The sequence below is a fragment of the Neopelma chrysocephalum genome, unplaced genomic scaffold (genome assembly GCF_003984885.1).
Source record: "Neopelma chrysocephalum unplaced genomic scaffold, ASM398488v2 Primary Assembly neopelma1_97102, whole genome shotgun sequence".
Taxonomy (NCBI): Eukaryota; Metazoa; Chordata; class Aves; order Passeriformes; family Pipridae; genus Neopelma; species Neopelma chrysocephalum.
In genome coordinates, this window is record NW_020925744.1 from 2,748,778 (window position 1) to 2,763,992 (window position 15,215).

General features: G+C 34.6%; 1 protein-coding gene across 4 annotated transcripts in view; it reads right to left on the reverse strand.

Moving 5' to 3' along the window:
* The window catches only part of AP3B1 (adaptor related protein complex 3 subunit beta 1), a 150,214-nt gene that overhangs the window by 43,114 nt on the left and 91,885 nt on the right, over positions 1-15,215 (reverse strand). For all 4 annotated transcript variants that reach the window (XM_027671455.1, XM_027671456.1, XM_027671454.1 and 1 more), the window contains one exon: positions 14,192-14,298. In XM_027671455.1, coding sequence (XP_027527256.1) covers positions 14,192-14,298 — 107 coding nt within the window. The remainder of the gene's footprint in view (positions 1-14,191; positions 14,299-15,215) is intronic.

A 15,215-nucleotide genomic window follows, 5' to 3' on the forward strand; every position in this document is an offset into this window, starting at 1 on the left:
TGCACACATCCAGTGATGAATTGGTCCCAGCCGTTCTAACCAGGACACAAACACACCTTTGCCTTTTCCTTCTGCTGAGCATAACGAATCACATGAATAATCCAATGAAAATATTAGTAAAATCTTTTTAAAAGCCACACAAGAAAGGATTTCAGTAGCAAAATGGGAATATTCTCATGATTAAGTCACAGTTATTACATAAGCATGAAGGAAAGGGCTAAAGTCAGTGATATAATTACGGGACACAAAGCTTGGTATAAATTCAGAAGTACACATTCTTCCCCAAAGGGTACCCTGGGGGGACAATGAAAATGACTTAAACAGATAATAAGGAAAAATTTCGTTTTGATGACACTAGCAGAAAATTCCTACACTTCAGGTCTCAAACTTGTGAAATTCATATTTGTGCATGGGAAACCTCAAGATTTACTATCATTTTGTCCTATGTATGCTTCTAAGAGGAAAAAAGCAGATGGTCTGGTGGCTGATGCATATGTGAGATTTTCATCAAGCAGCATGATTAGGCATTTCAAGGAAAAGGCATTCTCCCAATACAAAAGAAGTAATTTACTTCAATTTAGTGATTCAGTCCTTCCACTGACCACCTAACTGGAAAGACTGAGGACTGCACTTGGGGACATGGTTTAATGGTGGACTTGGCAGTGTTAGGTTTGCAGCTGGACTCGATCTTTTTCAACCTCAATGATTCTTTGATTCTATGATTACCTGAAGTAGTTTAGCAGTTAGAAAAACAGAGTAAGGTGTCAGCCTCACCTTGCATCCTAATTATGAATTTGAAATGGTGAACATTGTTAAGAGGGATTAATATAGATTTTGGCATTGAGTCTACATGACTTTAAAGAAGCTCCTACAAATGATTTCTAATATATTATTTTGATTTTTGGCAAACAGCCAGTACTCTTAGAGACCTCTAAAGTGAAAACATACTGAACCCTACTGGCTAGAACGTATAATTTTACAGTTAGGATTATACTATAACAACTCCTGGATATTGGTTTCTTCCAACAGAAGTGCCTAGTTCAAATTTTTCCCCAGAAAAAGACATCATGTGCCAGGATAAGTATATATGAAACACTTCTACACAGTATTACCTACAAGGCAAAACGAACTCAGATTATAATACACCATATTTGAAATCTAGTAGAGATATTTATGAATTCAAAATGTAGATTACATCTTTGCCAGCTTCATAAACTATATTTGAATCTTGTTCACTATATTGTTGTTGAGGAATGCAACAGGTTATTTTGGCTTCTATCGGGATGGTCTTAAAGTACTTCGCTTTTATCTATCAGGATAATCTTTGCCCACCTGCGAGGACAAAAGCCTGAAATAAGCAATGAACTCACTGTACACAAACATCTGCATCAGCTCTTCCTCAATGCAGGAGAAGAATCTCTGCATGTACAAGAATACCTCTTTTAAACATGATATTGACATGCCAAATTTCCCCAAGTTTTATTTAATTGTACACATAATATTTTAACCTGAACAAATCCATATTCCCTAGGTTGCAAAAATTACAGCTGACCTGAGACCATGCTAACATAGAGTTTTTCTGTGTTTTGTTTTCCTTAAGCTTCATTTTTCATCCTTAAAAAGAAAAAAAAATCATCTGCTACAGTTCATAGTCTGTTAAGCAACAAAGAGGTTTATTTATAACCAGTTACCTTCACTTTCTTTGTTTAAATTCAAAAGCACACTTCTATTTTTTTGACTCAGAAACAAAATTTGTGGTGTCAAATGACGTACTCAGCCTTAAAAAGGACACTTCCTTTCACACTCTTAAGAAGAAACACCACTCAATCCCATCCACACACTGCTCAGAGTAACGTAAGCAACAATATGCACAACATATCACAAGCAAAAAAACTCACCCTATGGATATGTCTAATAAAGGCTGCACTGTACAGACACAGACCTTGAATGTATGCACGCTGCTTTACACAGAAGCTGTGACCATAGTTAAGGCCCTCAGTTGATGACCGAGGGAAAATTAGGTGGGTAACTTTTTCTCATCTGCTTTCCAAGTTATCTTGGTATTACTAACGTAGAGTATTACTGCTACTGCTGTCTAAGTCCACCACAGACTGTCGGCCTACTGAGCACAAGTGCAGCAGCAGGAAGACTGTGACAATGTTCGTTTATTAAAACTTAGTCCATTCTAAAGCAACAGTTAATACACAAATGTATGGCAAGTACTCGAAATTTATGATTTATATAGAAAGTAATAGTAGTTAAAATTTATGATTTGTGTAGTAAGCATATGTTCTAATGCTCCTGGAGTTACAAAGATCCTTCAGTGTAAACAGTAGAATGATTTTCATACATTTCTTCATAAAAACATTCCAAACTAATAATAGTAAAAAACTGTACACAAACCTTCTTTTACATCAATGAATTCCTAAATTCCATTATACAGTTAAAAGTTCTTTTTTACAGTTCTTACAAACATATCTTTCCACCATTCTTCTGGCATCTTCAAATCAAGAACATAGATGCTAGGGACTACAAATGCCAAGTGACACTATATGCAGCCCAATAAAGATGGAAACATTTCTTAACCCAAGTGAACAGAAGGTAAAAATGAAAACTTTTATCAACTGCACTGAAACCAGTATTAACTCAGGAACATTCTAGAACTGCTTTTTTAGTCTTAATATGTCAAGGCCCTGTTCACCAAACCATTGAGAAAAAAGCATGCAAAAATGAGAAAGTCTTGACTAAAGTGAGCTTTTAAAAAAACTCATCTCTGTGATCATACAGTATTTAATCACAGCATTGTTCAACAACCTTTTAAAGAAGTCTTCTGCCTCTCCAATATCCTCAGCAGTCCACAGCACAAAAGGACTGAAAATTATTCTGATTTGAGAAAGCAATGGCACACAACTTACTAACCTTTTAAAAACAACGTTAACATAAGTTTGGAGGCAGGTAATGGAGATATCCCCTTCCTGCACCTGTTAGCAAGAACTTTTAGAGAACATTAAAATGCATCTGTATTGACATAATTTAAAAGATTCCAAGTCACCTCATTTTAACAACTGCAATGCCCTTGCACTTCACTTACTTTGCACTGTTAGCCTTCAAATCATGTGGCAACACACTACTAGTCCACGACAGGAAAGAAATGGCCTAGCAGCAGTAACATCTCTCTACTAGTTGAGTTAGTCACATGCTTAGTTTTTACTTTCAATAAGCAAATATTTTCCCAAACAAGTTTTATTCTTATCAGTTTGGGATAAAAATCTCAACATTATAATTTGAATAGTAGGTGTTTCATTCCATGTGGTGATGCCTCTTCAAGTAAAAATGATAGGATGCATCAACCAAAATACTTTTTCAAGTAATCAAGCTAAAAAAGAAATCAAAATTTAATAAATCAAGATACTGTTAGTTAAAAAGCTTTCACTTCTATTTCTATCTATATTTAACAAGTAGAACTTAATTCCAAGGCTTATGGACTCTCCAGATGGTTAGATACATGTGGAACTGGAATTATAAAGGACCCCTATCTTTTTTGAGTGTCACTCCTCAGTACAAAAATCCAAAACTATAATCAGTCATACAAAAAATCCCATGCACAATCTCTAAATGTAGCTGAAGGAAAGAGGCTTCTAAAAATATCTGCTATAATAGCATGACTCTTTAAATGCAGAGATTATTAGAAGTTGTATTTTTATTAATTTCTACCTAAGAGTTCAAAATTTTTCTTTTTATTCTTATGTACAGACCTCAGAATGTTCATCATAATCAAAATGCTGCGCTGCAGATGAAATGCAAGAAGTTTTAACATCAGGAAACTCAGTTTTTTATGTGTGTATAATTTTTATATGTAATATTGGGTAACAAATATGAAATATAACTTGCTAAACAGCTATTGAACTGATAGGTTAAAAAAATAATCTTTCTGTATCCTCGAAAGAAGTAATGTTGTAATAAAGTTGAACTATTATGTATAGTTAGTATGCATTACACAAGAAAATTATATTGACAGCCTTCTAGGTGATGTATAAATTCACATTCTATTTCTATTATAATTCTGTTTTTGCACTTAAACTTTGTCACAGGATCATCATTTACTGTGACCCTCTGAAAATAAAGTGAACGCTGATTAGCACATTTTCTGGCACATGCTGTGTCTCTGTCACTAAACAACATCTTAATTTTAAATTCTTCTTCAGAATCATTGCTTTGACAATCACTGACACTGTTCAAGGTCTGCACAAAGCTTCAAACTGCATATTATCACCCATTGACAAACTCGACATTTTATGAAGAGCCCCTTCTCCCAATGACTTATCCTCCTTATCCTGTGTAAATAAGTAACGATTCATTTTATAACCTTGACTTTAAAGTCCAGCCCTTCTACCCTCTTTTTTCTTCTTCCTAAACAAGTGACAAAGAACAAGGAAGCTGATTGAAGGGGTCCATTATGTATCAACTTAAAGAAAGGCAAAGTGATTGATGAAACTAGCAGTCACCTTCACTGCTAGCTACTGCACCTGTATCCTTTTTGTCAAATGACCTGAAAATCCTGCTGACAGTTTAACATTCACCACAAGGATACACTCGCAGGTACTGTAGTTTTGAATACTTTTATTTGCTCGGAAATTAATGGGAACATTTTTAAAAGATGGAACTGAATTAAAATCAGTAGCATTTTGTATTTTCTTCCCACAGATCTTGTGCTTTCTAACGGTTTACTTGGGAAAACTATTAAATGATACTTGCCACTAATCTGGCAAACCACAGCTCCTCTGCAGGTGTCATACATTTAAATCATTTACATAATCACTTTTACAGAGAAGTCAGATAATGGTGATAACAGAATCTTAATTTCCTATCACAGAGGAAAAATAGTTTCCAGGTTTTAGACTAAATTTCGGAGTTTTTCCATAATAATAGTTTAAAACCAAAACCAAACAAACGAAAAGATAACCAACACACCACTTTTTCTTTAACTATTATTTGCAGTTTCAAAATAATATTTGGCTACTTTAACACAATTCTCGTTTAGCAGATCAAGTAAAACTTCCTTTTAGTCTCAATAAGATAATTAAAAATGCCAAACCCAAACCATTCTTACAGTACTGGAGATTGTCTTCTACTCTCTTTATGAAATAAAATTTTCTTTGGCAGAGTGACAACTGAGAGGCACAAAACCCCCCCAAAAATAAGAACACCACCATCACCCCCCCAGCTTTACTCTGTGTGGGACACAGCACCATTTCCTTTGGGCATTTATTACCTGTTAAAAACCAATCTTTTGTTGAGTGGCAGTTCAGGGTTTTTGAGAGCAAGCTGCAATATTTCTTCAGGTCTGCAGAGTCATAATTAAAGCTGAACTGAGTGGAATTGGAGAGGGAAGGTCAGCGAGGTGCCGTATGAGAGATGAGGCTGGGCTGATGGGCACCAAATGAACAAATTATGATGGGCCCCACTCAATGTGATGAGGTCAAATGCTTGTTTCTACCCACTGACAGTTCAATTTCCCTGAAATGTCTCTCGGTTCTCTATGAGCTAATTATGAATGAAAAGTTATCAACTGCCCTCACCAAAAAGAGCTTTCTTGGAGCTTTTAATGTCAAAATATTGTTAGAAACGTATGCTGGCCCAGCTTTTTAGCCAAACAATACCTAGAAGAGTCCAAATATCAGTATTATACAATATACTTTTAACCTGCAGTATGAACATAAAACATTCTTCAACTACTGTTAAACGCATAAATAAGTTTTATAAAGTAAATCCATATTAATATTACCATTTATTATCAAAAGATAATGTGTTTATAGTTTTGTGTAACATAAACCACATATATTGTGTAACATAAAACACAAATATTTCAAATATTTCCCTGTTAATATTAAGTTCCAAGAAAATATTACTGGATTTTTAGGCTTAAAGTAACAAAGCTCAACTGTATGCCAGTATAACAGTTCAGCATAACACTAAAGTGACTGATAAAAACACACAGTTCTTTCATGGAGCTTCAGTTTTCAGAGTAGTCTCCAGATTGCCTTTGTGAAATATTAACTTCTGAATATTCAAGAACATGTGGTTGCATATACTTCCAAAGTTTTAAATAAGTGGTAAACATAAAATTGTTAAACACACTATTACAGAAGGTGGATCTTTAAATTTGAAGGAAATAAGAAGTGAATGCAGTTTAAAAACTAGCAATTTAGAACAGGATTGTCTGAGAAATTCCAGATTTATTTGCATAGAGAGATAATTCTGGTAATTTATTTGGGCACAATTATTCACTTCAAAGTAAGAAATGAGGGAGTCGTTTAATGCTTTTATTCAGAATGTTACTTGGCTTCCTTTTATTACAAAGCTGTTTTCTATGTGATATGTTTACTTACAAGACAGAAATTTTAAAGAAAGCTCCTAGAGGTGATCAGAACTTTACTTTGCATTGTATTTTTACATTTATACTTGCACTACCCATATACTTGGCAGTGCACAGGGTGGGACTGTGTAAAAGCATTAATTACACTAACCTTTAAATTATAACAATTAATGCAATGACAGCATACACATAGCTACAATACGATGTTAAAGTCAGAGTGCATCTGATATATATTGATTTATAAACTAGAATTATTTTTCAGATGTTTAGAATATCTTGTAATATGAGCAGGGGTAATGTAAAAGGAAACTGTTTTATATAGTTTAATAAAATTTTAAGGTTGTTTAAAGAAACTGGCTAAAATAACCCAACTTGAAAAGAATAACAGAAATAAATCTTTAAACACAAATCTCAAAACATTCATTTATGTGGCTAGCATATATAGCTGTAATATAAAAGTAAGCCTGAAGGTTTTCAGTAGAGCACAGTATTAAATTTATCAATATAACAGTTGCTGTCATTGTGGTTGGCATACTATCTTATTAGCCACACTGCTGATCAAGTGTTATTATAACAACAAAAAAAAGTGTGCTGCAGAGTTTTCATGTTTAAGTACTACAATTAAGAACAGAGAAATGCAGTTCATTCATTACAGAACCTTTTCGGGAAGTTGATTTTTTCTAATTCTTATTGTAATTGCATTGTTCTAATCTTGTATTATAAAGGCAGCTGCTTGCCTATCATTTGTACTTTCCTCGTTAATCCTGACTCAGTGAATTAACCTTTAATTACAGCCGTTAAATTTGAAATGAGCCTCTTGTCTGGCTGGGGCTGCCCCCTTCCAGTCTATGAGACTGATGAAAATTTTTAGGGTCAATGAATATGTCCCATGTCATGTCTGATAGATGCTAAAGATGTGAGGAGGTAAATGTTACCTTAGAAAGATGTGGTTGAAATTTTTAAGAGCTAGGTTTATTGACAAAGTAAAAGAAAAATACAGCTTAGGTTACCTCTCTCTTCTGTCTGAGTTACACAGTATAACACACATACAGACACACTGTTTTACACACGTTATCACACCACACATTTAAAGAATAACCTATGGAATCATCATCATGCATCACATGTGCTTGTTTTTGAACACCTAACAGCAACCCCGCTTACAGGAGCCCTATTTTAAAGAGCATAATATATGTATTTTTCATGTTGTAAAGAAGAAGAAGCATTATTTTAAAATCTATCAAAGCATTTAATTATTAAAAAAAAAAAAGATTAGTTTTAAGGACAGTACTGACTTTTAACAGAAGGCAGAAAGAGATCAAAAGTCTACTCACGGTAACTTATTTAAAGAAGTTTCTTCTTTGCAATAGCCCCACAATTTAATTTCTGTTTTATAAACAAGACTTTAAAATTGCAATTGCATTTTACTTTGCAATTTTGGCACTTACATTTTTAAACACAATATTTGAATGCTGGTTTAATCTTTGTAACTCCAAGACAATACAACAGCAAAATAGCACTGAAACAAGAGCATTTCTATTAATCAATGACCTCATTACTCAGAATACAATTTCATTAATATAGAAGTTACTATTTATACATCATATAATTATAAACTGCATATCATTTATAGCATATAATGCTATATAATCTATAAATTATATATAAAAGCAAAAATAAAGAGACACACTCTGGAGAATATCTAGTATTGAACCACACAGTAATCAATTAAATCAATGACATTACACATAGTAATAATACAGTATATCTCTCAGACTGAGCATACTATTATTTGGTCCAGTGTCTTGTGTCAGAAACTTAGCCCTGATTCATAAGAAACATCATGTTTGAAATTCCAAATAAAATTTTCTAATTTATTTGAAGAAAAGAAGCTGAAGGTTCTTAAGTCTCAAGTGTAGAGTTTGTTACAAATTAATTCATTTAATAAACACGTGATGGGTATTTTTAAGGCTTGAACATAATTCAACGTCACAAATATTTATAAATGGATTTCCAATTAAAGAATAGATGATAAATGATACTTAAAAAGGTAGTGTCATGGTAGGTATTTCTTTTTCTTTCAAGCTAACATTTTTAGAAGTATGTGGAAGCAATTTCTGAAAGGACATTATAGCTTTCAAATATTTCATGTAACACATCACCTGCCTAAACAGCAATTTGGCATCAACAGAAAAATAAAATCAAGTATGGGGGGGTGTCTTTGTTCCATTTCTTCTTGGCTTGGCAATGGTTAATATCTGCTGATGAGCAGCTATACTCATTTGTAGATCTCAGAGTGCTTTCCCAAGGTAAGTAAGCATCATTATCCTCATTTTTCAGATGGAAAACTAAAAGATTAAGTTACTCCCTCCAGATTCCACAGCAAGTAGTAAGCCAAAAATAGAACTCATTTTCCATATGTAACACCCAGTTCTGTATCCACTGGACTGCACCGCCTTCCCACATGCATCAGTCACACCTAATCAGCCGCATAGCTGAATTTTGGGCAGCACTAAGAGAAAGTTATTTTTTAACTCCTAAATTTAAGACCACGCCTTTTCACTTGCTTCCTAGATACAAACTTTCCCAGGCACCCTACCAACATATGATATTATAAAAAGTGGTTTCAATTATGCCTTACGCTAGTTACAAATCTTGTAGAGCACAGAGGAGGGGGAAACAGAGACAACACAAATACTTTTGACTGTTCCATATGGAAAGACACCACCTTAAGAAATGAAGCTGGAGAGAAAACCATGCAGAACTGCAAAAACATCTCTGCTTAATATGTGATTGTGGTCAACACCAAAAAGAAGTTATAAGTACGCACAGGAATGGGATATACGTAGGCTGTCTTGTAGCACACATCCCTTCACCTCCCCAGGACAAACTTTCCCAGTTTCAACCTTTACATAAAATGGTAGGCTTTAGAAGAAGTATAATTGAATGCAAAGGAAAAAGTTCTCTTCTGATGAGACAGCAAAAGGATAAGACATTTCTTATAGGAAGTGAAAAACAAGAGGGCAAATGCTAAACTATAAAAAATAAGCTTGTGTTATCCTAGTACAAAACTACAACAGCTGATAAAAGAGAAGATGTGACTAACATTGAAAGTTTATTTAAAACCATCACCTTTTGCCTGAGTAAAAATTTTAGAAGCATCCTTAAGAGAGTATGGATATACTTACAGAAATGTAAAATAATTACTTAAAAATAATGATAGTTGATAAAAAGCTCTCTGAGAACAATGGGCAGAAGATTGCCATCGCCCACAGTCTGCTGCTATCACAAGTGATTGCACTACATCTCTTTCATGACAATAACAAGTTAACGTTTCTTCTGATGCAGCCATTCCTGAGGTGAGCTTATATGAATGACAAAGGTATATAGTTAAAAAATAACTACTGCTAGTAAAGCTCTGAAAAAATAAGACTCATGAAGTTGAGTGCATGCCAATAACTATTTAGAAGAATTACTATTTATTTCTCTACTGTAGGATTTTGAAAATTCTTAAAGACCTTTCCTGCAAACTACAGACTAGACTAGAGTATTATTGCTATTCTTGCGTTCCTTGTACTTCTAAGCAGAGATGCTTCAAACAGAAACATATACTTCAGATTCAGTCTTAAGACTTGTTATAGTGGAATTGGAAACATCCTGAATCGACAAAACCATCTAAATACCAAGAAAGTCTTCCCCTGTAAAGACTACGTCAACAACTTAGAAATTAAAATACCATTAAAGGTGTTCTCTGAGTCTGAAAATATCTCTACTTAAATATTGAGGGAGTTCATGTTTACTGTTTCTCAAGGAATTCTTTAAGTGTACTCAATTTAAAATTAAATGTATTTATCACCTGGTTTGACAGTTCTGCAGCTTGACCTTGACTTTTGACAAAAGCTATTATTTCTGCTTTACGCATCACCAGTCTAAAGAAGTTCTCAAAGTGGATCTCAGTCAAAAGTTCTTTAGAAGACACAAAACAGAAAACAAGATGATTTACTTCTCCCTTCCTAAACAGTTTATCTGGAAAGTTGAGTAGTAAAACAATAAAAACATATTACTATGGTAATAACGACTATCATGAGGAAACATTGGACATACTAAATGAAACCTTAGTAAGTAAAGTGCTACCACCTACAATTACACCTTAATTCCAAATGCACAATAGTTAACAGCAAGTCTAAATTGTTGTATCAAATATTTTTATAAGTACCTCCACACTACAATAAGAGTTTTCCCCTTATTTGCTACATGTTTTTTTCATGAGCTTCTCTCAGTCACCCTTGACCTTTTCCCTAAGTTATCCTATTTGGGGCAGGGAAACAATCTTCTCCCTTCAAATCCTACTCAACTCAACCCATACAATCACACACTTTTTGCCCAATCCAACTGCTGCTACCACTAGAGCTCATATCCAGCTGTCAGTTCTTCCTTGCACTAACACTTCTGAATCACAAAAGATTTCCTGCTACCAAAGCAGTATTTCCTTCTCACTAATTTTGTTTATAAAAGTATGGGTCATTTTTATCAGTTAATTATGCTATGCAGCATACTCAGGGCTCTCCACATTCAGGAGAGCAGTTGCTTGTACATTTTTACCATCTAAAATCCTATGAGAAAAGAACAGGTGGTTTAGCTTTTTTTTCTTCATCAGCTGTGTGACAGGTAGGAACAGACGATCACTCCCCTCTTCAGCTTCTCTGCATTACCACAGCTCTCCTCTCTCTCCTCTCACCATTTTTGCTCAAAATATTATTTTCTGCAGCAGATTATAACCCTCCCTGTCCTTATGTCAGTCATGAGTTTTGCTTTCAATTTCTTCCTTTCCCACTTTATAACCCCCCTTTAGGGGACAACACCCACTTCCAGTGTTTTCCAATAACTGCTTCTGCTTCACACTCACAGCTTGCAGCTTTCTCTTGCCTCCTGTCTTTTATTTGCACTGCATCTTCACATATCTTTCAAGCCTGCAAATTATCCATCTGAAACTCAATTGATGCCAATTGCAGTTTCCCCAAGCACTTAGTTTTGACTTCACTTGCATGTACACCTTGAAAAGCCACAGAGAAGCCTCTGACGACCTCAGTTACCTGGTTCAGTTGAACCTGAAGATGAATCACAAAAGCATGCATGTGGATTTACTACACTTCGCATCCAATTGGAAGAAAGTTATTCATGAATTATAAAAGAATTTTGTTTTTCCTGGAACAAACTATAATATGCATGTGTGCATTTATATGAGGGAGAAATGTGTTATATGTAAACATAAACGATAAAACCAAATGAGCCACAGGACAAAGCATGAAGTTGTGCACTGCAGTTGCTATTCAAGGATATTTTGGTTTTGTAGGTTTTACCATTACTGTAAAATCACTCTTGTATTTATGCTTTCTATAATGTTCAACAGATATGAATTTGAAATTGTAAGTTTTCTAAAAGGTGTATCCAATTACAGTGCTGAATGATTTGAATAATAGACTGCTTGACATATTCCAAGATAAGTGGCTGCTACATTTCTTTGATATTAGGGTCATATACTGTACTTATCTATTTTTACTCCATGCTCTCCATTGCCTAGTAATAAATTAATTTCTCACTGTTAGTTTGGCATGTGCCCTACAGTTATATTCATCTTCTCTCTCACTGAAGGAAGAAGAAGTTTACTAAGGTATTTTTAGAATTAGTCATCACAGATTAAATTCAAAATACTGTTTTAAGAGAGACATTCCCACATAAAGCTGGTTTTATATTTTCATTTTTAGAAAATTACCCAATGGTGCTAAACAACTTGGGACAATAGCCAATTAACTACTTGCATGCATGCAAGACTTTTTACAATATATGGATATCATTTGAAAGAATGATTTTTAACATTAGTATTTAATTTCTGTTGGTCCCTGGTGCAGAAAGCCCAGAAAAGGACCTCATGTACATCTGCATTTATCAACGGCAATGGCTCAGATCTGAAAAACAGAATACAGACCAAAACATGTAATCACCATCCGGGCTGCAAGAATTAGTTCTTACATGATTCACGTTGTTTCCAGAGCAGTGAGAATGTTCCAGTTTCTTTGCTGGTTACCAGGAACTCAGCAGTACCAAGGAAGAGGCATTTTGCACAATCAATGTTTTCATAGGGAACAACTATTCTTTAGCCTACACCTTCTAGCTCTTTCTAACACCTCTTTTTCTTTGTAGCAACCTGAAGAACGGGGAGAGGCAATTCAGCAAATGAACAGTAGCAATCACGAGGAAAACAAGAATTAATATGGGAGTAGAATATGTGTTCATGTACTGAAGATGATGAAAGGATACTGGCAAGCAGGGGGTGTTCTCAAGCCTCTGACATTACTGATTGCTATCTTTAACTTATCCTCAAAGGTGATAATTCTGAAGTAAAGCAAAGACACCAGAGTCATTCTTAAGCTAATCCAGAGCCAGGAAAACATATGACTGCATGTGTTTTGAGTTGTCGAAGCCATAATTGCATGTGTTTTGAGTTGTCGAAGCCATAAGGGATGGCAAAGAGCCAACCTTGGGGTGGCAATTACAGGAGTAACACCACAGCTGCAGTTAAACACAGACTGCAGTTAAACACGTATACCACACTGCAAAATAACATGGAAGAGAATTTCTGGCACCTTCAGACTGTGTGACAAATCAACCACCACACGTCATGTGAAGTGACTGCATGTTCCTGGATTGTTACTGCTCTGCTTGAAATTTCCATTACATCTCAGTTTTCTTAGATAAGGCTAATATCCAACAAATTATCAGAAAGCCTACCTTTTCAAAACCAAATTTTGAAGCCTGCAAATATGAAACTCAGTCATAAGCTACCATCATCTATTTCTTCAGTCAAATCATTCATGTAACTCCTTTACACAACAAGTATTTGATGTTGCAAACTATTGCTCCCAAGACCAACACAAAGTGGTTTACCAGCGATTTTTAGAGTTGCAGTGTAGGTTCTACGTACCAGCCTCATTAGAAACAAGGTCAGGCTGAAAAATATCTGTGACTCTGATGTTTTTTTTTCTGGTAACTTCCATCCACTTGCATAAGGAAACATATCCTATTTCATACCACTGCGATTTCTTATTAAACTGCAAATTTAAATTGGACATACAAAAATGACTAAAAAAACCCAACCAAAAAAGAACAAACTACTATCCTTTTCCACAACAAAGAATGTTCTCTACTTCCATGAGTTTGCTAACCTTAATTATACCTATAGTTTTTAGATTCCCTAATGGAAAGTGCTACAAAGCACTAACAGAATGAATCATGACACATGCTGATACACCACTGATTGTAAATCTATACCTTTTTTTATTTGCACTCAGAGGCTACGCTTCATATACTCATGAAAAATTACTTACAAGTAGCAAAATGTCATAATTGGAGGCATGTATGGTAAACAAACAGGTTGACTATTACCAAACATGTGATGTTCTTGTAGCTTATTTTTGATAGTGTAGTAATTAGATCATTTGAAAGATTTGTATAGTTTGGATAGTTAATTTGAGAATTAAAGTTTCCCTAAGGCAAAGTAAAAGACAGCTTGAAAGAGAAGGTTAAAAATCCTTGGAAGCATCCTTCTTAGACATGCAACATTCATACTTTTCCCCATGTTTCAGAACATAATTACAGATTGAAAAATGCTGCCAGACTTGCATGTAAACCAGAATTTCATACAAGACCTTTATAGATGAAAGAACTTAAAAAAAGAAAAACACTTCAATGATGTTCTAAAATATGTGAAAAACTTAAATTAACACCCACCCACCCCACCTTATAAAGGTTACTTACATCAATGACAGATGAACTTGACAGAGTTAATCCCTCTAAGTCTGCTGTTAAACTCGGGGACAAAACAGCTGCTGTAGGAACTGTCACAGGAGTTGTCACAGGACAAACTAGAAGTAAAAGGGCAACTGATATTTAAATTGAAAAAAATGTAAATACTGGGAAAGAAAATGATACGTCTTTATTAAGCAAAAAAAACCCATTTACATCTTGATTTAATTATTATAACCTTTTATTATATCCTTGTATATATGTTCCTTAATCGAAGTTTATATTATTTTTCAGACATATAGCCCCAATATTCAACATAAACAGTGAAAATACAACTAATACAAATATAGACCACATATACAATTTACAACGCAGAAAGAATCGAGCCTTGCAGAATATACCACCTAAGGAGTCTTTCTGCTGTGTCTTTTGCAACCGGACTTGCCTTTCTCATATTGGCCTTTTTAGCCACCAACGCGCTTGCAAGAAAAGTGGGTAGAGCCCTTCCCAAATCTTCGTTCGCGAAGCCTAGCCATGATGATGATGATGATTTCCCTCTCCTTTACCACTTCCCCCCTATTTTATCCTTCAGCTTGGTACACACTTTTATATGTACTTTTTCATTTAAAAAGTTAAGTGCAAAGTACACGTTAATGCTATTCTAAGGTACTGCACCTATAGAATTAAACTTGGGAGAAGGGTACTAAAAGCATAGCCAAAGAACAGTGCCAGCTCTGCCTTACCTTTCCAAGAGTACAATTTCACACTGTTCTTCAAAAATGTGATTTCTAGTGTCTTAACATAATACCATAATTGGTTCATTGATTGCACAGTGTTATACAAGTAACATCCATTAGTGGATGAGAAAATAAGCCCATTTAACAGAAGACAAGTCCAAACACAAAAATTCTCAAAGTAAATGTTTTACATACCAATACATTCTAAAGTTTGAAACAATTTCTCAATTATAAAAACCAAACAAAATCTCATATTGTAATAACTGTGCTTAAAAATAACTTGCAAGTCTAAGCATTTA